The sequence below is a fragment of the Crocodylus siamensis genome, chromosome 13, assembly GCF_052110815.1.
Source record: "Crocodylus siamensis isolate JL-2025a chromosome 13, ASM5211081v1, whole genome shotgun sequence".
Taxonomy (NCBI): domain Eukaryota; kingdom Metazoa; phylum Chordata; order Crocodylia; family Crocodylidae; genus Crocodylus; species Crocodylus siamensis.
In genome coordinates, this window is record NC_143407.1 from 17,318,790 (window position 1) to 17,342,800 (window position 24,011).

Here is a 24,011-nt window from a genome sequence, read left to right on the forward strand (position 1 = left end):
CACTCTCTTCAGTCCCACTCAGCACCCTCCCCCACACCCTGGGCTCTGCCTCAGGCTGAAAGCTGTTGTGAAATGTGCTGGCTTCCCAGAAAGAGTCAGTTGGCCCAGCACAGCCCTCATCTGTCTCCAAGTGGCACAAATGCAGCTTCTCCCCTGCCTTGTGCTGGGGCTGCTGCTGAGCACGGCTGTGCAGGGTGTTACAGGGGATAGCTGAAGCCACAGAGGCAAGTTCTTCCCTCCACACTGTGCCCAGAGACCAGGGCATGGGACAAGGGTCTCAGTCCCAGACTGGCACTGGACCTCCTATCCCCCCATGCTGCAGGGAGCTGGGGACAGGCCAGTTGCTTGTACCAGAGGAGAAGCAGTCTTGGGCTTACTGCCCCTGACTGGCTCTGCCACAGACAGATTGCCCTTCTCCTCACTCTGCGGACAGGCTGGCCTCCTTGCCTGGGCTCTTGGCAAAAGCACCAGTGTATCTTTGAGCACCAACCCACAATCCCAGTGCCTCCACCCTGGTCTCAGAGCACTTATACAGGGCAGGTCCCTGTCGTTAAGCTCATGATAACATGAGGAAATCGAGGCACAGTCAAGGCATGGATTGGCCCAGGATTGCACACCTGAGTGAAGGATCATGGTGCTGCTGTTTGAGAATGCACTTGGGGCAGCTCCTCCATCCCAATAAGTCTCAAAGATGTTTCTATGCTGCCTTTGAGCCAAGTGCCATGCGGGCTGGGCGCATCTGGACCCAGCAGTTGTCTCTCAGGCTAGCTGTGTGTATGACCAGGCCTATTCTTTTGCAGGGGTCCCTGGTGCTATCCCTGGAGGGGGACTTCTAGGAGGAGGATATTACCCAGGTAAGCACAAGACTCACCCAAATGGGACTCAGGAGGGAAGGAGAATATCTTCTCTCAGGAAAAGGACAGGACAAGTTAGGAGGAGGGGCGCACACATGACTGGAAGGGGAGGGAATGGCATGTAACTAGGGAGGATCCCTGAAGGCAGGCAAGTGCCAAGTGAGCAGCACTGGGAGGCTAAGTCTGAGTGTGCGTGGGCAAGGGAGGTGCTGCCCCCTGCTTTGAGCCTTGCAAAACCAGTAAGGGGAACAAGCCTGTGCATCCCTGCTCCTGTGTAGTTAACATTCAAGCCAGCACCTCTGCACCTGTAATGGGCTCTGCTTGCCTCCAACACAGAAGGGGCAACTCCATGGAAAGCCATAGCTGCTAAACTGAGCCAGGCCCAAGCCAAGAGTCAGGAGACCCTCCCATTCTCATCTAAGCCTCACTCACCGTGTGAGCCTGGGCTGATTGCTCCACAGAGACTGGTAGAGGAAGGTCCAATGGAAAGAAGGGACTGTGGGGATATCTCCCCTTGGCACTCATGCTGTCACCTTGGGATCCTTCAGAACAGCCTTTTACAGGTCTCCAGCCTGTCCATTGTACTTTGGCTGCCTCCAAACACTTGTCTGATGGGACAGTCCCAGCCTGGGGCTGAGGTGACAGGACAGCAACAAGTGACACAATAGGAAAGATGCCTGTCACACAGGTCAAGTCCTGTCACCTGAGTTGCACCATAATCTGATGCCAGGCACATGGGTAGGGCCATAGCTAGATGCTAATCTTATGAGTCAAACTGTAGCCAGTCTTCATCCCCTGCCTTATTTTTTAAGCCTGTTAGCAGTGTATGTCATGCTGTAACCTGTCCTCATCACCTGGCTCTCACCACAGCCTGCCATAAGATCATAGGATTGTAGGAAAGAAGGGCTGGAAGGGACCTCATGAGGTCATCTAGTCCAGTTCCCTGCTCTAGGTATGATCATCCCTGACTAAACTTTTCCAGCCAAGTGTCTGTCCAAGCTGTTTTTGAAAATTTCCAGGGATGGAGATTCCACAGCTTCTCTAAGCAGCCTGTTCCAATGCTTAACCACCCTCATAGTAAAAAAGCTCCTCCTAATATTCAATCTAAATTTCCTCTGCTACATCTTGAAGCCATTGCTCCTAGTCCTGTCCCTGGCGGCCAGAAAAAATCCCATATCCCTCCTCTCTGTAATTGCCCTTCAGATATCTGAAGACTGCTATCAAATCCTCACATGGTTTTCTCTTCTCCAGACTAAACAGTCCTAGTTCTTTCATCCTTTCCTCGTAAGCTCTGCTTCCCAGACCCCAAATCATTTGTATTGCTCTGTGCCAGACTATCTCCAATGTGTCCACAATCTTCTTGCAGTGTGAAGCCCAAAACAGGACACAGTACTCCTGGAGGCCAATATTGAATAGAATGGAAGTATCACTTCTTGATTTGCAAGTGATGCTCCTGTTAATACAACCCAGGATGCTGTTGTTCTGGGGGGGTTTTTTTTTGGGGGGGGGGGGGGGGTTGCAACAAGAGCACACTTTTGGCTGATATTCCGCTTAATCTACCTTCAGGTCCTTCTCTGCAGTAATGCATGCAACCATTCCCCAGTCTGTATTTGTGCATGCAATTGTTCCATCTCAAATCCAGGACTTTGCACTTGTCCTTCTTGAATCTTACCTAATTGATTGTGGACCATTTCTCCAGTCTAGTCAAGTCATTCTGGATCCTTTCCCTTCCCCCCCAGAGTATCTGCAACTCTACCCAACTTGGTGTCCTCCCCATATCTACTAAGTGTACACTTGATCCAAATCAATAAAGAAGATATTAAACAATATTGGACTCAGAACTGATCTCTGAGGAACCCCATTTGATATCTCCTCCCACTATACATTTTGACACTGATGACTGTTCATTAAGCGTGATGATCCCACCAGTTATGTATCCACCTTACATTATTTTCATCTAGTTTGTCGTTTCTATCTTCTTAATAAGAATGCTGTGGGAGATAGTGCTTTGCTGTCAATACAAGAAAACCAGGTTGGTCAGGCATGACTTTTTTGGTGAATCCACGGACCTGGTTCTTGATCAGCTTGTTCTCCTCTAGGTGCTTTACAATAAATCCCTTAGGGATCTGCTTCATGATCTTTCTGGATATCAAGCGTCAGACTGACTGGTCTATAATTCTGTGGATCCTTCTTCTTCCCTTTCTTAAAAATGAGAACTATATTTGCCTTTTTACAATCATGTAGTATCTCACCCAACCACCACAAGTTCTCAAAGAGGATAGATAATGGCTTTGAAATTACCTCAGCCAGTTCCTTCAGTATGCCAGGGTGCATCCCATCCAGCCCTACCAACTTGAAAAACTCTAGCTTCTCTAAGTCATCCCTTACCTGTTCTGCCATTACTGCCATTACTTCCCTGTCTTTGCTGCCAACTATGCTTGTTATCTGCAGCTGCCCCCATTTATAATGCATTAAATACTTTAGTGTTCTCTGCATCATCCATAACTAGATTCCCTTCTGCATTCCATAAGGGATCTATAGTTTCTTTGGTCTTCCTCTTACACGTAATGTAGAATCCCTTTCTACTGCCTATTGTATCTCTTGCCAGCTGCTTCTTTAATTGTACCTTGGCATTCTTAAATTTTTCTCTGTATGCCCATACAATACTCTTATACTCTTCCCTAGTACTATGACCAAGGTTCTACTTTTTGTAGAACTCCTTTTTGACTTTCAATTCCCTGAAGAAATTGCTGTCAAGCCAGGCAGGTGTCCTGTTGCACTTCCTATTTGCCTGTTGTACTGGGACAGCTTGCTTTTGTGCCCTTAAGAAAGGCTTTCATAAAGTATAGCCAGCTCTCCTGGGATTCCTTTTCCCCTCAGACTTGCCCCCCAGGGGATCCTTCCCACCAGTTCCCTGAGTTTGCTAAAGTCTGCTTTTCTGAAATGTCTTTTTTTTTTGCTCTCCTTCCTTCTTTCCCTTAAGATCTTGAACTCTGATCATTTCATCATCTGAGTTACCTTCCACCTTCACATTCTCAGCCATTTTCTCCCTGTTTGTCAGCAGTAAGTCAAGAAGAGCTTCCCCCCTAGTTGGCCTCTACCATCTGTATCAAGAAGTTATCCTTGAAATACTCCATGAATCTGCTGGACTGCTTGTGCACTGCTATTTCCCTCCCAGCAGATGTCCTGAAAATTAAAGCCGACCATGAGCACCAAGTCCTATGATTTAGAAGCCTCTGTCATTTGTTTAAGAAGGCCTCATCCACCTCTTCCTACCTGTTTGGTGGCATATACCAGATGCCCACCATATCATCTCTTCTGACCTTTACTCACAGGCTTTTAGCAGGCCTATCTTCCATTTTGTACTGCCCCTCCAAACATGTGTACATCACCTTTATATATAAGGCAGCACTTCCTTCTTTTCCCCCTGCCTATCCTTCCTGAACAGATTACACCCATCTGTGACCATACTCCAGTCATATGAACTATCCCACCACACCTCTGTAATCCCAGTTACATCATCATTCCTTGTAGTACCATCATTGTACTAGGACCACAAATTCTTCCTGTTTATTCCCCATGCTTCTTGCTTTAGTATATACACATTTCAGATATCTAACTGGTTCTCCTTTGATGGTAGTCTTATGTAGAGTTTACATTATAGATTTGACAGTATCTAGGTGGTAGGGCTATTTTCTCCCTGTCCCCATCTCCTGTGTCATGCTGTACGCCATCATCACTGAGGTCATTCTGTGGCCTCGGTCTGTCACCTGGATCATATCATAGCCAGGGTCTATCCCCCAGGACAGGCAGACTGCCCCATCCTACAGTCTCACCACAGCTGTGTGGCATCCTTGACAGTGTTCCACACTGCCATGAGGATATTCTTTATCTCCAGGATGCCTCTAGGGAGCCCTGGAGCTCAGGGTGCCCCGTCATCAGCCTTGGCAGACACAGAATTCAGTTACAGGTGTACAATAAAGGGCAGGTGTCTTTTCAGTTTTTCCCTACAGTGGCAGCCTGGGAAATTAACCCTTTAGTGGTCCCCTTTTTTACAGATTTCCCTTTGTCATGCTGCCTAGTTTGTAGTCTCAGTCTCTGCACCTGGGTCTATTGGCCCTGAACTCAGAAGCCTGGGGTCAAGGAGTCCTGCAGGTTAGTGAGCCATAGGCTCTGCTGTGGTTTGTCTTATTTTTACTTGGGCATCTGGAGCCACTGTGGTCCTGCTGGAGGTCAGTGCCTTTCTCTGCCAGGGAGCAACATGGGAGGGTGCTGCCTGGATGGATGGCCTCAGCAACAGCCTTTTATCCTGGCCTCCTCTTCCACCATCCTGGCTTGGAGGAAGCTGGGCTGAGGAGGCTGGAGCTTCAGTGTGATCCTGACCTTTCTCTACCCACTCTCAAAGCAGAGCAATCTCACTTGGGGCAGCCCATGGGAGCAGGCATGGAGACCACTCAGAGGGAGGACTTCAGGCTGGCAGTGGGTGGGCTATCCAAACCCCCACCCCCTCCCACCTCCTTTCCTGGGCCTTTGGTTTGGGAATGTAGGTACCAGACCCATGAATAGAGGGTCTGTGTTCACTCCTAAAAAGATACCCAGGTACTGATCACTCTGGGGCAAGGATCCCAGCAATTCTGGGGTTGGTAGGGCATTAAGGATGTGCTGGTCTTTTCAGGAGCTGCTGGAGTAGGAGGCCTGGGAGCAGGTGGAATAGGAGCTGGAGTAGGCCTTGGGGGTGCAGGTGAGTATCCAAACCAATCCTTCATGCATGGCTGCTCTGAGGCAAAAGGAGAACCCATACCCCATGCCTGATGATTGGCCTCACTGGTAGGAAAGATGAACAGGCATCTCACTTGGGCATGGATGTACCTGCTGTCTCCCCAAGGAGGGAGAAGCCTTTCCTGTGTACAGAGCACTTTGAAACAGAGGTGTCTTCCCAGGTGTGGGGTCTCTTATCTGGTCAGGGTGCTGGCACATGGCTTGGCTTCTGCTAGGGGAGAGGCCTCTTCAGTCTATCAGACAAGACAGAAAGAAGCCCGGCAATTTCAGAGAAGAAATAAGGTGTGTGTTTTTAATGGTTTTTAACAGAGCGTGTGCTGTAGAGTCAGGGTGAGATGTTTTTCTCTTAGTTCAAACAGGAGCAAGGATTTCTTAGGGTGGTATCTTTTCTTATACCAGCTGTCTAGTTAGGATTGGCTACACAAGCTTTTGAATGCAAGTCATTCTTTTACAGGTCACTGCTGGTCTCACATAATTTCTGGACCTTCATGACTACACCATCACTTCTACACTACTCCAGATAGGAGTGACTTCAGGGCAGTCCCTACATGGGGTTCAGATGAAGTGACCCCTGTGACCTGTTTGGCCTGTGAGCTGCAACTGTAGCCAGCTGCAGCTCACAGGCCAAAGGAGGTGATGCCGAGGCTCCCAAGGGCTGTGGGTCCCTGCACATGTGATCTGGCATCTGACTCTTCTCCTCTCTGCCAGGCCAGCCACCTGCTGTGACACAATTCCCCATGTACTCCCACTTCTGTCCCTCCTCACATTTGCCTAATGGTTTGGGGTGTTGCTTTTTTTTCAGGTCTTGGTGCTGGAGGAAAACCTCCCAAGCCAGGTAAGAGTTGTTTCCTCATCCCATCTCTCTTGCTGGTTCTGGGAGGTCTGTGATAGCAAGGGCATGGAGGCTACTATCAGCTGCTGCTGATAATCCTTGATTCTCTTGTATAACTTAGGGATGAGGGAAAGACTGAGCATTCAGGGGACTGCCTTAACATTGTGGGCAGAGCAGACAACCTGTTTCCCAACCCATAGTGGAGCTGCCAGCCTGTGATTATTTGTTCCCTCCCATTCAAAACAGGACTCCTGACCCTGGGTGGTCATGGCTGGGTGATCCTTCAGGGATTGGAAACCGCAGGGCACTGGCTCCAAGCAGCAACTCCTGTTGCCAGGAAGGCCTGAATAAAGGATTAGCACATGTTCATTAGGCTTCACTTAGCCTGTAGTTAAATGCTGATTACTGGGGCATGGAAAGGGTGTCAGAACTTTGCACTCCCTTGGTATCTGGATACATACAGGGAGGCTGGGAAGAGCAGGGAGCTGGGCAAGGCTCCTGAGACCCCCTCAGACATCTGTATGTTGGTCTGCAAATCACTTATCCTGAATGCATCCTGGGGGCCTGGAGGATGGACCAGGGCACCAAGGCTGCCTGTAACTGGAAAGAAGTAAAGATGTAAAACTGCAGCAGTGTTAGGGCTATGCCGGAGCCAGCTGCTGCCGAGCAACTGTGCCCTTGCAAAGCTGGCAAAAGCTCTGTCAGGGAGCTCACTGCCATCAAACCACGCAACCTCATGCCTTTGCTTGGAACCACGCTGCTAAGACTGAGCCATGCAAGAAAGCCTGAGGCTTTTGAAAGCCTGCTGTTAAAAGGCTCCATTTACAGTGAGGCATGGGCCTCCCACCTGAGGATGCTCAGCACTGCTCGGCAGTGAGCTCCCCAGGAACTGTGGGGAAAGGAACCTGCAAGGAATTCAGCCTCTTCTGCCCAGGTCCATTAGATAGTTCTTCCTGGCTTTGCCTACCCTAAGGGTAGCAAAGCCTTTTCTACTTGGTGCTGGGCATCATCTAGTGAGTGCCTCACAGGTCATCTCACATGACTAATGCTGGGCCCTGGAGCACAAATGGGCTGCTGCATTTCAAAGCTGGTGCTTGAGATATTGTGCCCCGGGCATGAGGGACTGCCCATCCCCACTCAGGGCAAGCTGGTGAGGAACCCTTTGGATGCAGCAGGAGGGCTGCCACCGTGCCTTTCCTATACTGGCTGGGTTGGGCTAGGCGCTGTCCCTATCAGGTTCTCCCTGCCATGGGCTGCACAGTGTCTGTGATCCTGCCCCACCATGATCCTCCTGGCCCAAGGGAATTGAGTCTTACAGGGCTTGGGGCCATTCCATTGTCACTGCTACAGAATATCAATCATGGAGAGAATGGGGAGGCCCTCAGCCATCTTGGTATTGGGAGATGGGGCAGAGGTCACAGGAAGTTAGGGGCCAAGCAGAAAGGCTAGGTCAGGACAACTCGACTGGGCCAGAGGTAGACTCGGCTCCAAACCTGACCTTCCAGCCCCTTGCTGAGCAGCCCAAACCCTTTTGTGTGATCCCCCCGGCCTGCCTGACTCCAGCATCCCCAAAACACAGGCAATCAGTGGCATGATTGGCCCTGGGACCTGTCCATTTGCCTCCCGGCAGGCAGGCCAGCACAAGGAGGCTCCCTGGAAGCCCCATTTACTCAGATTTCAGTTTGTGGAAAGAAAAACAAGCCCTTTATTTCTGCATAATTAAAAACAAACGCTGTGTAGCTGTGAAGTCCCAGCCTAAGCGTTGTTAGCGTGCATGAGCCAAGGGCAGTGGAATTTGCGCCTGGAGGGAGCAAGCAGATGATTAGGCCCAGATGTTGGAAGGCTGCATCTTCCCCAGCCAGAGGGACTTGTTCCACAGTCATAAACATTTCAAATTCAATCCCATCACTGATCTTGCTGGGAGGAGTTAGGACAGAGCTTAAAGAGGGGCAGGGAAGGGGGTGGGCCAGGCAGTACCTGGGGGAGCACAGAGGCTGTGGGGCAAAGGGAGCAGGCCAGACGAGTCACCCCCAGCATGGGCCTGGGTTGGCCTTGTCCTGGCCCCAGCACTCTGGGATTTGATCCTTCCCATGCTCCATCCACTGGAGTGGCCAACAAAAGGCTTTGACCGCAGCAGAGCCCCACTGCAAGGCCACCCTCCTCCCTTGTGTGCTGTGAGCAGCCAACAGCATTGCCACTGAACTTCCCATCCTCTTGCTCAAAGGACAAGCACCACTAGAAAGGGAAGAAAACTACTTTGCCCCCTCAGAGCTTATGGTTCAGACTCTTGGTGCACAACCTTACACAGCTAAGGTTATTTTTGTTGCCATTTGAGGCTGCATGTTTCTTTGAGAAGATGGCAGCTCTGGGGAAGTCGTGTGAGCTGGCTCTTTGCTTTTCCTATCCCTGAGTAGCAGGGGGACAGCAAAGGGACTCCACAGAGCCCAACAGGCTCCTGCAGTCACCATGGTATCAGTCCCTAGAAGCTGTAAGACGGGTTCACACCACAGAGGAACATGGGGTCCAGGAAGGGTGCAGGGTGCAGGCTGAGAAGCCAGGGCCTCCCTGGCCTTATACAGGGAGCCAGGCCCTTCAGGACTCAGGCTGGGAGAGGAGATGGGGGAGCAATAAAGCAGCATCCTTCCCAGTCCTCTTCATGTTTCCAGTGTTGGCGACTGGACATGCCCCAGATAGCCGTGCTCAAAACTGCTGTTGTATTTGCCCAGAGCTGGCTGAACACACTGAGCAGAGCTTCACACCCCCTGTCCCTCCCTACCCCACAGACCAGGCCAGGCAGCCTTTCTCCTTGGCACACATGCCTGCTCATGTCTTCCCTTCTCATTGAATTTCTCTTTCCAGGAGTTGGAGGCCTTGGGGGATTTGGGGCACTTGGTCTGCAACCCGGTGAGTGCACAGATCATCCATGTCCTTGGGGACACTGAGTACTGCTCTTGTGCTCGCAGGGCCTGGCCTAGACCCCTGATACTTCTTCCCTCAAGTGCCCCTTGCCCAAGCCATAAAAAGACAGAGGCTGAGCTGTCAAAGGGGGTTGGACTAGGACTGGGAACCCACACTCCCAGGTAGCCCTGCTAATCTTACCCTTTTCTCTTCCTTTCCTCAGTGGCCAGCTTCTTTCTCAGGTTGCAGGCTTCCAGACAAAAGGTTGTTCCCAGCCCTGAATCACAGGGATTTACCAGCAGAGTACTGGTATCCCCTGGCTAGGATCAGGGATCCATTGTGCTGGGCACAGTGCCATTCCCACAGATGAGAAGCAGAGGGCAGGCAGTGGGGAGGGGCTATAGGACCCTAGATTCCCTTTGTGAGCAGCAGACAGCTGGGTTTTCCTAGTCATCTTGGTACTTTTATTTGGAAGGGGCTTTCTGTGTGAATAGCCCCGACTGGAGCCCCCCTGGGTGATATCTGGGCACTCCACAGCTCTCCACATCTAGCCCTGCCACACCCCATGCCTACCACAGGTCTTACAACAGTGGGAGTTCTCTCCTGCCACCTCCTGCTCCATCTCTGCCTCCAGCATGCTGCAGACACTTGCCAGGAGAGTGCAGAGCTGGGGGCACTGACTTAGGTGTCTGGGGGTACAGGGCAAGAGTGAACTCTCCCATGGAGCCTGATTCTCCGATGGTCCCAACCACAAGGCAGGTTTTGGGCTCTGGGGAAGTCAGGTTCACTCTCCTTTTCTATGGCAGGTGGTATAGCTTGGCTGGGCTTGTACCCAGGGGGTATCTACCCAGGTGCTGGGTTGGCAGCTTCCTATAAAGCTGCTGCCAAAGCTGGTGAGTGCACAGAGCTTGTTTCTAGGTGCTAAGATGGCCCAGAGCACCCAGAAGTTGGCTGTCCTTCCTTGGTCCTGCATCGTAGCTATGCACCAGCTGCGCAAACTGAAAAATGGCTCCTGACAAGGACTGGGGTGGGCTTTACCAAATACACCAGTACCTGGAACCAAACCAGACCAGGAGCTCAAGCCTCCAGCGGGGAGAGGACTACCAAATACATGGCCTGTTAAATCCGGGATGCCCTTGGCTCACTACAGTCCTCCTGCCTGCTCCCCTTCCCAGAACCCTGCCATGCCATCTGTGCTCCCTTGGCATGAACTTCGTGGATCCTGCCCTTTGAGGCAGCTCTTAGTGCCTAGACACTGTGATACGGCAAGTGAGAGGTGCTGGTCTATTGGCTAAGGGTTGGACCAGTGTAGGGATGAGGGAGCCAGGGCTAATGTGGCAGCAGTAAGCATGCAGGGGAGTCTGGGGACTTTGGGGACGGCTGTGCTGAGTGGTATATCCTGGCTAGGGCAATGCAGGTTGCACAGAACTTACCCCAGATGAGCTGGGATCCTGCTACTCCAAGGGTCAGGGGGCCTCTCTCTTTTGGGCACTGACAGTCTGTCACTCCCAGTGCCATGGGGGAGCCCTCTACAGGCCTGCCTAGATCCCAGGGCAGCGTGGGGAAGCCTACGATACTCAAGACTGAGAGTCTGTCTCACCCCTGTACTACGTAATCCATCCAGGCTGGGCTTCATTTCCATGGCTGGAGCCCTCACCTCTAGGTGCTTGAAAGTGCCTGTATTTTCAAGTCCCTGTGGCTTCAGGGCCAACCCAACCAGAAGCCCACTATGGTGTGAGTCTGGGTACTCACCTTCTGCCTGCCCGTCCCACTTTGGTCACTAGGTGCTGGCTTGGGCGGAGTTGGCACCATTGGTGGAGTTGGAGGAGTTGGTGGAGTTGGCCTGCCTGGTGGTGTTGGTGGCCTTGGGGTTTCCACAGGTAGGCGGTGCCCCGATCCTGAGCTTGCCTTTCCTGGGCTTCACAATGTCCTGGGCATATTAGATTCCACACCAGGATCTGTGCCCATGGAGGGTTATAAGTCTGTGTGCTTTCTGCTGATCCAGTTTTCAGAGCCTCTGACTCTCTCATGCCTATGCAGGTGCTGTAGTGCCCCAGCCTGGGGTTCAGCCAGGAGCAGCTGCTGGAGTAAAACCCCCCAAAGTACCAGGTAGGTGGAAGAACCAGTGTGGGTGGGAGATCAACTAGGTGTGACAAGGTGGCTGGACAGACGTTCACTGTTGCTTCTCTCTTGTCTGCCAGGTGTTGGGATTCCTGGAGCATTTCCAGGAGGCGTGCTTCCAGGGACAGGTGAGCTGTGGAAGGGTTCACGGCATGAAGGCACTGTTGGCATGCAGCCTGTGTGCAACGGACCAGTCAGTGAGCACAGTGTGATCGACAGTCCAGTGTCTTACCCAGCTAGTGCACAGCCAGCCTGGCTGTTGCTGGCACACTGTGTGAACATGCTAATCCAGCCTGTGCCAGAACCTATCTGTAAAGCAGCCCAGCGCTGGCCCTCACATGGTACCTCTAGCTCCAGCTCCACCCAGTTTCCATAACAAGAAATGTTTCTTCCCTAGGTAGTGGCAGCCAGGCCAGTCCATCAGTGCCTGCCATTTTTGCAGTCCCTGCATCCAAATTGTCACCTGGGGCTGGTGCCCTGCTTTTCCACCCCTAGTTTTACTACTGCCTATGTTGTGTTGATCACTGCAAGTCCCTCTCAGACTGAATTTGAGAGTGGCCACACATGACATTTGGTTAAATGAGGATAGCTAGTTCTGACAAACTTGTCATTTCTAAATTATCTGTGGGAGCAGCAGGATTTAGAATCAGCTGAGCAAGATCATTTAAAATTATCAATATGAAAAATGAGTTTTGTTTCTTTGCTTTTTTGAATCATGAGCAAATGTGTATGACAGGGAGGTGGGAAACAGTAAAAGGCCAAACATGAAACAGAACATTTCCCCACAATGGTTTTCAGTGTGTCAGTTCACAAATGTGTTTGAGACATCAGTATCGCACCCTGGTTTGGAAAGGAGGGATGTTTTCAAAACCTGGCATGTTTTGTGGGACAAGAAAATTCTTTTCTGCCCATCTGCTAAATCAGTGTGAGCCAACCTTTTTGGAAAAAGTATTGCAAAATTAGTTCCACACCCTCCCAAAGTGCCACTCCAATGCTCTTCTGCTGCCTGATCTGCTGCTGTTTCTACTCCCTGCCCTGCCTGGTCTGCCGCTGTGCTCTCTGTCACCTTCCAGTCTGCTGTGTCACACACACAGGCTTCCTGTGCCACTTGTGGTACATGTGCTGTAGGTTGGCCATCCCTGCACTAAACCACAAAGTAGACATGGAGGTATAACAAAAAAGGAACAAAGCAAAGAAACATATCTTTGGCAGGGGGTGACATGGAAAGTAAAGTAGTGCCCTGCATGGCACCAGAAGCCGGCATTCCAGGAGCAGAGAGCTGTTCAGTCTGTAACCTGGAAAACCAGGCTTCTGAGGGGGGTATGAGTCCTGAGAGGAGGCCAATGAGAGGGTCATTGCTACCCACTTAGGAGGTAGGGGCAGGTACACTGGCTCTCAGGAAAGACACGGGCTAGAAATGGCAGCTGGAGTTGTCTCAACAGCAGAAAAGTAGGTGTTGCATGCCAGGGCATGGAGGATCTGGCACAGCCTACATGTCCCTGGGAATCTCAATAAGCAAGGGCTCTGACTTCCAAGAAGTGATTGTCTGGTGTCTTTGGGGATGTGAGGGGAAAACACCAACATCCAAGGCCCTGGTAAGCCCCTGGGCCAGTTTGTGGTGTGGTGTGCTCTGGGGACTTATTCTATACACATGGGAGCAGAACCCTGAGGATCTGCATCAGCCCAGAGCATGCAGGGCAGCTGTAAACTCATGGCCATTCAGACTAGAGCCCTCTGCCCATGGCAGAGATGTCACCCATGGAGTTAATCTCTGCACCAGCCCCAACATGATAGGAACATAATAGGAAGCAGGTTCCTACAGCATCTCAATGCCACTCAATCTGTCACCAAGCAGCATCTCTGGGGATAGGTGGGCTCCTGTCCCTGAAAGCCAGACTAATGCAACCATCCACATCACCTGAAAAATTGAGCATTCCCCAGGCCATACAAGGCAGGGCTAGACTGTAGCTAGCTCTAAGTGAAGAACAGAATGTGCCCAGTGTCCATGCCCTTGGCATGTGTCCATGCACAGGCCTGGCCAGAGGCGATCAACATTTGTTGTTAGTCCTGACGTCAGGTATACAAGCATTAGGGCAGGAGAAAGCTTGTGGAATACAGCACCACAGAGAAGAGCAGAGGGGAGGAGATGGATGGGATGAGACAGGAGGGTGGGAAGTGGGAGGAGGACAAGATTGCAGAAGAGACAGGATGTGACAGAGTCTGAGCCAGAGAACAAAAGAGCTGGCATCCTACCAGCCTGCCAGGTGCAACACAGCAGGAGTCAAGACAGACTGGGGCAGGGCACAGACAGGTGCTTCCTCCCAGGTGCCATGTATGAGTCAGAGCAGAGAGTAAGGCCTGGGGGCCTGTCATTGGCTCCACAATGCAGCTTGAACATAGCTGCAGGAACTTGGAAGGGGTAGTGGCTGTCATTGAAGGATCTCTGCCCGCATTCAGCTGGCTCTTTCTGCTCTGTTTTGTAGGCCTCCGTTATCCTGGTGTTGGTGTCCTGCCTGGTGTACCAACAGGGACTGGAGTCAAGCCAAAAGCCCCAGGTATGTTCCCCTTCCCTGGTGTGTACCTAGGGCCAAGGGCTGAAGGCTGATGTTGCTCTAGGCAGAGGTGATGGGACTCTGCCTCAGCCTCCCTCGTTCTGAGCTGGGACTGGAGAAGACACATTCTCCTTGAGCAGGCACGCATGGACCTGCACAGGCCCACGTGGACTGGTTTGGGTCCCCTGAACAACCACAGGCCTGATTGGACTGATTGAGAAGCTCACATATTTCTTTCTCTGTTCAGGAGCAGGTGGAGGAGCCTTTGCTGGATTCCCTGGTGAGTTGCCTGACTTCCTGCCTGCCTACACTTCATTTTTTTTAGCCTGTGCTCTGCACTGCAGTCTGGGGCTCAGAGCCACTGGGTCTTCTGGTGGGCTTATGCTGAGTCACCTTGCCCTGCCTTACTGTGCTCAAGGACTGCAAGTGTCCCTCAGACAACTCCCCCTCCTCCACTGGAGCAGCTTGGGAGAGCAGTGGGCATCTTCATAGGTAAAGTCTTCCCATGTCTTTGCAGGATTTGGTGGCTTTGGAGGTCAGCAGCCTGGCGTCCCTCTGGGATACCCTATCAAAGCACCCAAGCTCCCAGGTAAGCAGTGAGGTGAGGAGCATAGAATCATAGAAAGTTAGGGTTGGAAGGCACCTCAGGAGGTCATTCAGTCCAAACCCCTGCTCAAAGCAGGATCATCCCCAACTACATCACCCCAGCCAAAGCTTTCTCTAGCTGTGTCTTAAAAATCTCCAAGGATGGCGATACCACAACCTCTCTGGGCATGGGCGACTGGTGCCGCCTTAGTCAGGGAGAGCACCTATGACTGGTCCCACCGACTGTGGGTGGGGGGTGCCCCACGGGTGACCCTGCAGACCAGGGGCGAGGTCCCTCCAGGTGATCCCACAACGGCTGATCGCCGCGGCTGATCTCTGCAATCACTGCAGCCGCTTCCAAGAGTAGCTGTGGGCACTTCTGGGAGCAAGTGCTGGCTGATTGCTACAGCCGCTCCCAGAAGTGGCTGCAGCGATCGTAGCGACTGGCCAGTGCTTGTAGGGTGGGGCACCGGTACTCCCGCCTGCCCCTCCCCTGCCCATCACCTAAGCGGGAGTGCAGCTGGTCGGGGGTGCACCGGCACTCTCAGGGGGTGTACATGCACCCCCATGCACCCACTATACATCGCCACTGTCTCTGGGTAACCTGTTTCAGTGTTTTACTACTCTCCTAGTGAGAAAGCTTTCCCTAATATCTAACCTAAACTTCCCTTTATGCAACTTGAGACCATTGCTCCTTGTTCTGTCATCTGCCGCCACTGAGAACAATCCAGCTCCATCCTCTTCACCCTTCAGATAGTTAACGGCTGTTATCAAATCCCTCCTCAGCCTCTCCTCAGAAGTCATGTCCCCAACCCCCTTACCATTTTTGTTGCCCTTCACTGGACTCTCTCCAATTTGACCACATCCTTTCTGTAGTGGGGGGGCCAAAACCGAACACAGTACTCCAGATGTGGCCTCACCAGTGCTGAATACAGGGGAATAATCACTTCCCTTGATCTGCTGGCAACACACTTACCAATCCAGCCCAGTATGCTTTTAGCTTTCTTGGCAACAAGGACACAGTGTTGGCTCATATTCAGATTATTGTCCGCTGTAGCCCCCAGGTCCTTTTCTGAAGAGCTGCTGCGCAGCCAGTCAGCCCCCAGCTTGTACCAGTGCATGGGATTGTTCCATCCTAAACAGGAGAGCCTTCCCTTAGCTCTTGCTTTGGGGCCACTGATATCTGCTACTCCCCTGTGGACTCTTCTCTGGCTGAGGCTTATGCCCTATCCCTGAGAGTGCACTCTCCCCTGGTTTTCCATGCTTCCTTGGGAGGGTACTGCAGTGTCAGCTCCGCCTGTGGCAGAGCAAGAGAGCATCTGGCTGTGTATCCTAACCTCATCCCTTTCTCTGTTACCAGCCATGGCTCTACAGGCTCCCACTTGAATGAGAGAGCTCTGAGCCCAGCATGAGCCCAGGGAGGATCTCCTGGTGGGCCAAGGGGCAGATAGGCTGGTAGCATACTTTGCTGGCTTGCCCTTTTCTTTCCTGTGGACCCTATAATGCCATTAATATTTCAGCTCATGATGTGGCCAAGAGCTCCTGAACTTCTAGGCTGTGGCTACCACTAGCACTGCTGACCTTGGCCATATAAGCTGACATTCCAGGGTGAAGCCCTTAAATCCACATACAGGTAGCTAGAAAGAGGCCTGACTGGAAGATAATGGTATCTGTGGATTTTAGACCTCACCCTTGTAGCCTCCCATGTGTGAAATGCCATGCCATGTCCCTCTGTAGCTTCCCAAGGGGAAAAGGGCCCAACGTGCCCTATCTGGTGGAACATGAATGAGCTGTGGGTGTGCACTAGGGAGGTGGAGGGAGGTGGCATGGTCATGGCCTGGGCTAGCTAGTTAGTAGTCATTCCCAGTTGCTGTCACCTACTTTCACTCCACCCTACTGCTGGTCTGCCCTGGGCTCTTTACTGGGCTCAGCAGGTGCTATTTCTTTTGTGCCCCTCTCTTCACAGGAGCGGGTATTATGGCTATTATGGTTATGGGAATTAGTTGCAGGACTGGATGCTTTTGGCTGAATGTACCCAGGGAAGCACTGGCTACATTAGTGGGGACAGAGAGGACAGGTCTGCTCCCAGATAGAGAAGACAGGTCTGTGATCCACACCATTGTGCTATGGGGTCTCCTGAGACAGTTGCGCTGGGTGGGCAGGCCTCTGAGCTGCCTTTGCTACCCACTGCTCTTCTTGAGGTGATAGGGTCGGACTGTGCCCCACCCCGTTCCTTCTGTGGCCTAGCTCAGTTCATCACCCAGTCTTTGTGGAATGTCCCCCTCCGTCTGGGACTGTGTTATGTAACAGGTGACTGCTTCTCCATCCCCAGCCCTGCAGGCAGCAATCTCCACTGGGCTCTGTCATGTGCTGCTAAGTGGATCCCAACCAGGGAAATGTTGATCTCCCAACACAGACAAATGAAGCACCAGGTCTGGCCTGGGACCAGGAGCTGGGACCATCTGCTCGAGAGTATCCAATCTCCTCACCAGGATGGCGATCTGGCCTTCTAGAGAGGCTAGGGCAAGGTCACTGGCTAAGGCAAATGTGAAACAACCCAGCTGAGTTATTTAGCAAGAGGGGAGAGCAGTGTCCACACTCCAGGTGGGTCTGTGGCTCAGTCAATGCCCTCTAAGAACAGCAAAGGCATTGCTCAGGTTGTTGAGTTGCCCAGACACATGGAGGGCAAGAACTGGGTGCTGTTATTACTCTGCCCCAGGTCTTGCTGTTGCTGCGAATAGGAAAGACTGCAGCCCTGAGCCCACACAGCTCGGTGGTATTTGGAGGGTTCTAGTGCTCTCGTGTGGCAGGCAAGCGCACGACAGGTCAATGGTTGCAGCACTGCTGCACGTGTCTCTTCAGGGCGTCCCGCTGCAGCGCAGAATTGTGACCAGCGCTGCCGACAACTGGCCTGAAGGAAGGAGGTCAGATGGAGGGGAGGGGAGGGGCAGAGGAGCTGCGTTCCCATGGGGCGCCTGGCAGCAGATGATTTTCCAAGCCTCTCTCTCAGGGTAACTGGTTTGCCACTGCTGTCACTTCAAAGCCTCCATAGAGAGGACCTACCTCTGAGTGCCTGAGCCTTGCAGGGTGGGGGTGGGGGCAGGATCCCAGACAGACAGGGCAGTGACATGTGATTCTCTGGCTTCCCTTTCTGGGGCCCATTGCTGCAAAAGGCAGAAATATTTGAACCAAGCCAACTTCCTCCCGCAGAGGCAGAGTTACACTCATTAGGGCAATTCTTTTCCTGAGCAGCTCAAGCTGCAGACTCCTGGAAAGCTGAGCAGCCTGTCAGCGAAATCGGTTACCAAGCTGTCTGGCATCTTAGCCGCAGCACAACTTCTCCTGAGGAACCACTGCCCCAGACAGCCTTTTATGGGATGCCTGATGCTAACAGCAAACCACTAGTGCATGGCTCACGCAATGCCTGGCTCCTTCCATAGCCCAGCTTGGCCTTGCCCGTGGCCCAGAGCCTGGCTGGGACACCTCTTCCAGCTGACCCACTTACTGGGGAGCCACCACCGATGAGTCAAAGGAAGTAACAGTCCTGGGGAACCAGGCTGTCAGCATCTAAATGCTTCAGGCCAGCATCATGCTCCCTTTATCTCACACCAGCAGGGCTCTCCTAGGTTGATGATGGAAGCCCCCAAATGGTGCCACCAGCCTTTCAGGCCCAGCCTGCTGTGCTCTCCCTCTCTGTTCCTCAGTGCTTTTGACTGCACCATCCCATAAATACCCTCCCACTGATGCATCTGCAGCAGCCTTTCACCACCTGCTGGGGTGGAGACCTCCTCTCTATGGAGGCTTTGAAGTGACAGCAGTGGCAAACCAGTTACCCGGAGAGACAGGCCTGGAAAATCACCTGCTGCCACGCGCCCCACTGTTGTGAAGGGCAGGTCACTGTCCTTAGTTCCCTGCACTAGGCAGGGGCAGGCAGGCAGAGCGAGTGTCAGTTCCTCCCAGGCTGCATCATTTGGCCAGTGCTGATGCCTGTGCTTCTAATGTTTGTGACTCCTCTCTGAGCCTGGCACTGCTGTTTTTGCTTAAACTTTTCAGTGATCTCAGATCCTGGCTTCAGGCTCACAAATGCTCTCTGTTGTGCAACTCCTTTACATTTATTATCATTAAGTTAATATCATGATTTCAGGGGCCCACCTCTTGATTTCTGAAGTCCTGAACTTGCCCACACTTATCAGTGGTTGGCTTGGGTGCCTAAGTATGGGTAGAGGTGCTGGGGGCTACCTGCTAAAGACTCCAGGTTGATGGAGGAAGGTGTTTTTACTAAGTGCTCCTGGAGTGGGGGAGTGGGCAGTTTGGGTGGCAGGGCAGGGGGCTGAATGCTTCTCAGAGTAACTTTAAAGTCAGCTTTTGTCTTCCAAGTTGTTAGCTTTCTCTGAGCAAGAGGCACTAGATTGCTTCCTGTTGGATACAGTGGCCCAGTGGACTTACTGAAAGGTTTCTTTGTCCCTACTTCTGAGATTTAAACTAGAAGCATGCTTTATTTTGGGTCTTGCTGCCCTTAGTAAACATCGAACAGAATTGAATAGGAAGTGAAGGTTCTTGCTATCAGCTGATTACAGAGCTGGATGAAAAATAGATCTCACGGACCTAGCCCCTTTGAGACTGTCTGGACTCTGAGACTCCGTCAAAGTTAGGTCAGCTCCACTGTTAGTGTAGGTGCTGAGGCCTTCACTTGTGTTCAGACTGGTGAGCAAACCAACCCATGCAAATGGAAAGATCCCTTGGTATCATGTGCCGGCTTAGGGGTCAGGTTGCTTGGGTTCCTGTATGGACCTGGTAGTTTGCTCTGTGATGCTGAGCAGATTGTCATGCCTTACTTGCACTGTCAGTGCAGCAGATAGTTAGGCAGAGGTGACCACAGGGATAACAGGGCATCCGTCCCAGGCCTGACTGCTGTTCACCAGCAAGAGCTTGGCAACAGTGTCAAGATACTGATGGGGAAGGGAGGAAAGCAGAGATGGACAGGGAGTTTTGCTATAAGTTCCACGAAAACTGGCCTCCTCGGCACAGAATTTACGGCTGAATCTGCCTGGAAAGCTTCTACTTTCCAGCAAGTTTGTGTTGATGTGGGATCTGATGGGAAGAGCTGGAACAGGCAGAGGGAAATCTGGTCTCCATATGTTGGCTTGCTGGAAGAGAGAGAGTGCTCTTTGCCTACAGAGACACTCGTTTCATGAGCAATAAACTTCAGACTGAAAATAAGCTCTGTGCCCCCTGGCTCTAGCTGCTGGAAGCAACTTGTCAGTGGGGCCAGGGGTGAGGGGGTGGCTAGTGGATGGACAAACACCCTTCCCACAGTCACTGTTGGGATGCTCAGACATGGTGGCTGCTCTTCACTGAACACTGTTAAGCAGGCCTCAACTTGTCTGCTGTTGATTCATTAATGCCACAGCTTGAGGGCTGACTCTGAGATGTTAAGGTGGTGTTTTCCATGCCCTGGCTGTTCACTCTCAATGTGTCTGGGGAAGGAATGCCCCTTCTGCTCCCACCCAGTGTGTCTACTGAGCTCCCCAAAGTTTCCTAATGGCTAGAGTTTGCCTAACCTTGGCCTCATGGGTGACTGGTGCCTCCTGAGTCTGGGGGGGCACCCGCAGAACCTGCCAGCAGTGGTGGCGGTAGGGCCAGAGCTGGCACGCATCCACCAGCAGGGACAGCCCTGTCGGGGGGGGGCACGTGCCCCCACCCCATGCGTTGCCTATGCTTGGCCTAAGCAATGAGGTCCTAGCCCTAGCTGAAGATGCCAGTGAGTTTCTCCTGCTCCCCAGCTGCTGTGTTCCCTCTCTTAATTCCACCTGAGGTGTCCCTCCTGACCTCCAATGAAGTCACGTTTAGAAGCAGAAGATTTCTAAATGCTGATTCCAGTTAAAACAGCTCTTCTGGAATAGGATTTCACAGAGCCAGATGGGTACACCTCTCCCACCAGCATGAGCAGGGAGAAGTGGGGAGCTACTGAATCAGGGTCATGGGAGACTTTTGGAAACATATGCTCTACCTGTGAGGCAGATTTGGGCACTGCAGCCATCAGCTTCATGCTGGAAGGGGCTATTTTTCATCCCTGCTCTTATTGCTTCCAGGGTGGGTTCTCATCAGTGAAGAGGCACCTGGTTCTCCTGGCACTGCAAAGAAGGCCAGGTGCTGGGCTCTGCCAGGCCCAGAGGCCTGCAGGCCATAGAGACTGGTGAGGGGCAGGCAGCAGGAAAAGGTAACTCTGAGATGGTGCCTGTGACTGCTGCACCTTCCTTGGGGTGTTTCCACAAGGAGCACAGGTCTGTCAACAGCTATTGCCTAGTGCAGCAAGGTGGGCAGGCAGGCAGGCCAGAGCTCCCACACATGACTGTGCTAACTGCCTGTGTGTTTTCTCTCACTAGGTGGCTATGGGTTGCCTTACAGCACTGGAAAGCTACCTTATGGTGAGTACTCATGCCCTTTGTGCCTCATGCTTCTCCCTCCCCCGTCATGGCATCAAGTCAGGCCGCAGCAGCTCAGACGCTCTCCCCTTTTACACCTTTGAGAGCTGCTCCCTGGCAGCAGGACAGGCTTCAGAGCGGGGAGGTCAGAGATAATTCCAGACCCCTCAGGTATCTCTGTGTGACACCCAAGCTGATGGGCAAGCTGGCCAGGTAGTGGCCTGGCACTGAAGCCCCGACCAGCTGGTGTTCAGACGGGCAGGCAGGGTGGGGGGCAGTTTCCCCATGGATCCAATTCTGTGGCAGTTCAGATAGGCTGTGCCACCCTTCCCTTTTTCTAGTGCAGGGAGATGGCTGCCTTTATTTGTATGTCATCTACAGTGCTCACTTAGAGGGCCTTGCTTCTGTGTTTGAGAGAGCCCCAGGAGGATGCTGCCCAGGCAGTGTTTCTCTGGCCAAGAGCAGTGCCAGGCACATGGAATGAGACTGAGCTTGGCCTGGCTCTGAGTTGGTCCCTGACCCTGGAGACCTAGGGCCCGGTGCTTGGGTTTGTTACACACTGTTACCCTGCTACAAGGTAGATGTAACCCATCGTGGTCCATTGCTGCCCCCTTCCAGTTGCCAGAAGAGAGTGGTAACTGGCACAAAGGTTATAGTCAATGTCTGTGTGACCATGATACTCTGTAATCTGCAGAGCAGAGCATCCAGGACCAGGAACAGCAGGTGGTATTCCCAGGGCTGAGGGGGCTTAAAGGCAGCTAAAAGCGCCCTTTGTGCTGTCCTGCTGTGAGACTGCAGTGAGCACAGCTTAGCCAGACCTGGGAAATGAGGCTCAGGAGACTCCCAGCTGGTGCTAGCGTTCCCTTTAAGCCACGCAGTTTACAGGGAATGCTGGCTGGTGCCCACCACTGCCATGCCCTGCTTGTAGCCAGTGCTTGCCCCAGGGCTGCTGGCTGGTTTAGCTGGCCTGATAAAAGGTGTCTAAGCCACACACATATTAATGTAGCAAGGTAATGACCTGGGAGGCACAGCTTAGCCAGAGGCTTCAGAAAAAGAAAAGGGATTTATTTACTGCAGCTTTCTTTTGGAGAGCAGAGTGCAGGTGTCCTGGCCTGGAGACCCTCAAGCCCCTCCTGCCACTGTGCAGCAGCCTCACCTTGACTCATAGAGGAACCAAGCCAAATAACAGGGGAGGCGGCAGGTTGCTGACCACACACATCTCCCACTTGGAAGTGAGCCTGGGCAAGAGCCGCCTCTGGATTCCTGGCATCTCAACAGTGCAGGGCTTTAAGCCATAATCTTCAGACGTGCTGAGGCACCAGTACCACTCACTCAATTTGCAAATCACTTCAGCAGCTCTTGAAAGAGTGGAGTGTCTGGCTCTTTCATAGGACATGCCTTGAGCTGCAGCCAGCCTCACTCAGAGATATTTGCATTGGCACCTCTGGAGATCTGGTTCCCCAAGCTAGCCAGAGAGTGCTGGCTCTGGATCTCTCTGCCACATCTCTAGACACAGAAGGCCAGGCCCTTTTTCCCATAGGTGGCTCCCATTGGCCATGACAGTTGCCTTCTTTAATGCTAGTCACTGATGATCTGCCTGCTCTCTGTGATTGTAGGATATGGACCTGGAGGGTTAGGAGTTGGAGCTGGCGCTGGAGGGAAGGCAGGATACCCCACAGGAACAGGTGTGCTGTTTTTGCTTTCTTCCCAGAGCCTGGGTTCAGAGCCGATGGGGCCAGGAGCCCCCTCAGCACCTTAGAACAAGGAAGAACTACAGCTCTTATGCTTTTCCCTCCTGCCAAATGAAATGCCCTCCATTGTCCACCCAGATTCCTGTCTACTGACTCAAGGAATGGGTGTGAGATGTGGTGAAGGGTTTCTTGTGGGGAAAGTGCTGGGGCCACACTTCATGGAGATGGTTGTGGCTGTTTAACACCTTCTGCTAAAGGGTGTGGGTCACTGCTGAGCTGGGGTGACACCAAAGGTGATTTCCATTCTTGTGTCAGGATGGTCCCTGGATCCATGTTCCTCTTCCCCTCAGGAGGGTCTCTCTGGCATAGATTAGAGGTTGGTGGGTGTTCAGGGTGGTCTGGGGGTGGGGATGCTTGGCTGGAATATGAGAATGTTGCACATGGACTAATATCTTTTTATTTGATTTCCAGGAGTTGGGGTGCAAGCAGCAGCAGCTAAAGCAGCAGCTAAATATGGTAAGTTGTCCTGGGGACAAGTGCATGGACACCCTGCAGCCCTAAGCTGCATTAGCCAGGAGCTGGTCTGTTAATAGCACCCTAGAAGCCAGCATGCCTCTCTCAGGTACTGGCTCCCTGGCTGGGCAGCTGAACCAGGGGGTCCCAGTTCTCAACTTATAATGTGTACTAGAAGCAGAAAAAGGAATTTAGTCTTGCTCTGTGCTTGTTGCGCTAAGGAGTCAGGATGTCACCTTTATCTCCTGCTAACTTTGCACAGGTGCTGGTGCCCTGCCTGGTGCAGGTGGCATTCCAGGAGTTGGAGGCTTGGTGCCCGGTGCTGTGGGGATCCCTGGTGTACCAGGGGCTACAGGCATTGCAGGTAAATTTGCTTGCTCAGACCAGCTGCTGTGCCTGTGGGATGGTCAGTCTTCTGCCTCAGTCCTTTGACTCTTTCCTTATTGTGCCCAGGAGCTGGAGGCCCTGTAGCAGCAGCAGCAGCTGCAAAGGCAGCAGCAAAGGCAGCAGCCTATGGTGAGTCAACTATGAGTGTTTCCAGTGTGCTCACTGCTCCTTACAGCTCCTGGAAGCAGACAGTGGAATTGCTTGCTTGCTCAGAGGTGCTGGCTTGCAGCAGCCATAAGATGAATTCATTTATCTTGGACCCCATTGCTTGCCTCTGCCTGCTCAGCTGTCTTCCCCACAGGGACTCTGACCTCAAACAGTTTTTAGCATCCCTACCCAAGGTTAAGGGAAAGTTGATTCCAGTCTTGCCTCGG

At 52.4% G+C, this 24,011-nt stretch overlaps 1 protein-coding gene across 6 annotated transcripts in view; it reads left to right on the plus strand.

The window, feature by feature from the left end:
• Positions 1-24,011, plus strand: part of ELN (elastin) — a 65,338-nt gene that overhangs the window by 18,358 nt on the left and 22,969 nt on the right. For all 6 annotated transcript variants that reach the window (XM_090025727.1, XM_090025726.1, XM_090025729.1 and 3 more), the window contains exons 2-15: positions 801-854; positions 5,530-5,595; positions 6,436-6,468; positions 9,325-9,369; positions 11,404-11,472; positions 11,565-11,612; positions 13,968-14,039; positions 14,284-14,316; positions 14,554-14,625; positions 21,008-21,049; positions 22,663-22,731; positions 23,209-23,253; positions 23,513-23,614; positions 23,704-23,766. In XM_090025727.1, the coding sequence (XP_089881853.1) occupies positions 801-854; positions 5,530-5,595; positions 6,436-6,468; positions 9,325-9,369; positions 11,404-11,472; positions 11,565-11,612; positions 13,968-14,039; positions 14,284-14,316; positions 14,554-14,625; positions 21,008-21,049; positions 22,663-22,731; positions 23,209-23,253; positions 23,513-23,614; positions 23,704-23,766 (813 nt within the window). The remainder of the gene's footprint in view (positions 1-800; positions 855-5,529; positions 5,596-6,435; positions 6,469-9,324; positions 9,370-11,403; positions 11,473-11,564; positions 11,613-13,967; positions 14,040-14,283; positions 14,317-14,553; positions 14,626-21,007; positions 21,050-22,662; positions 22,732-23,208; positions 23,254-23,512; positions 23,615-23,703; positions 23,767-24,011) is intronic.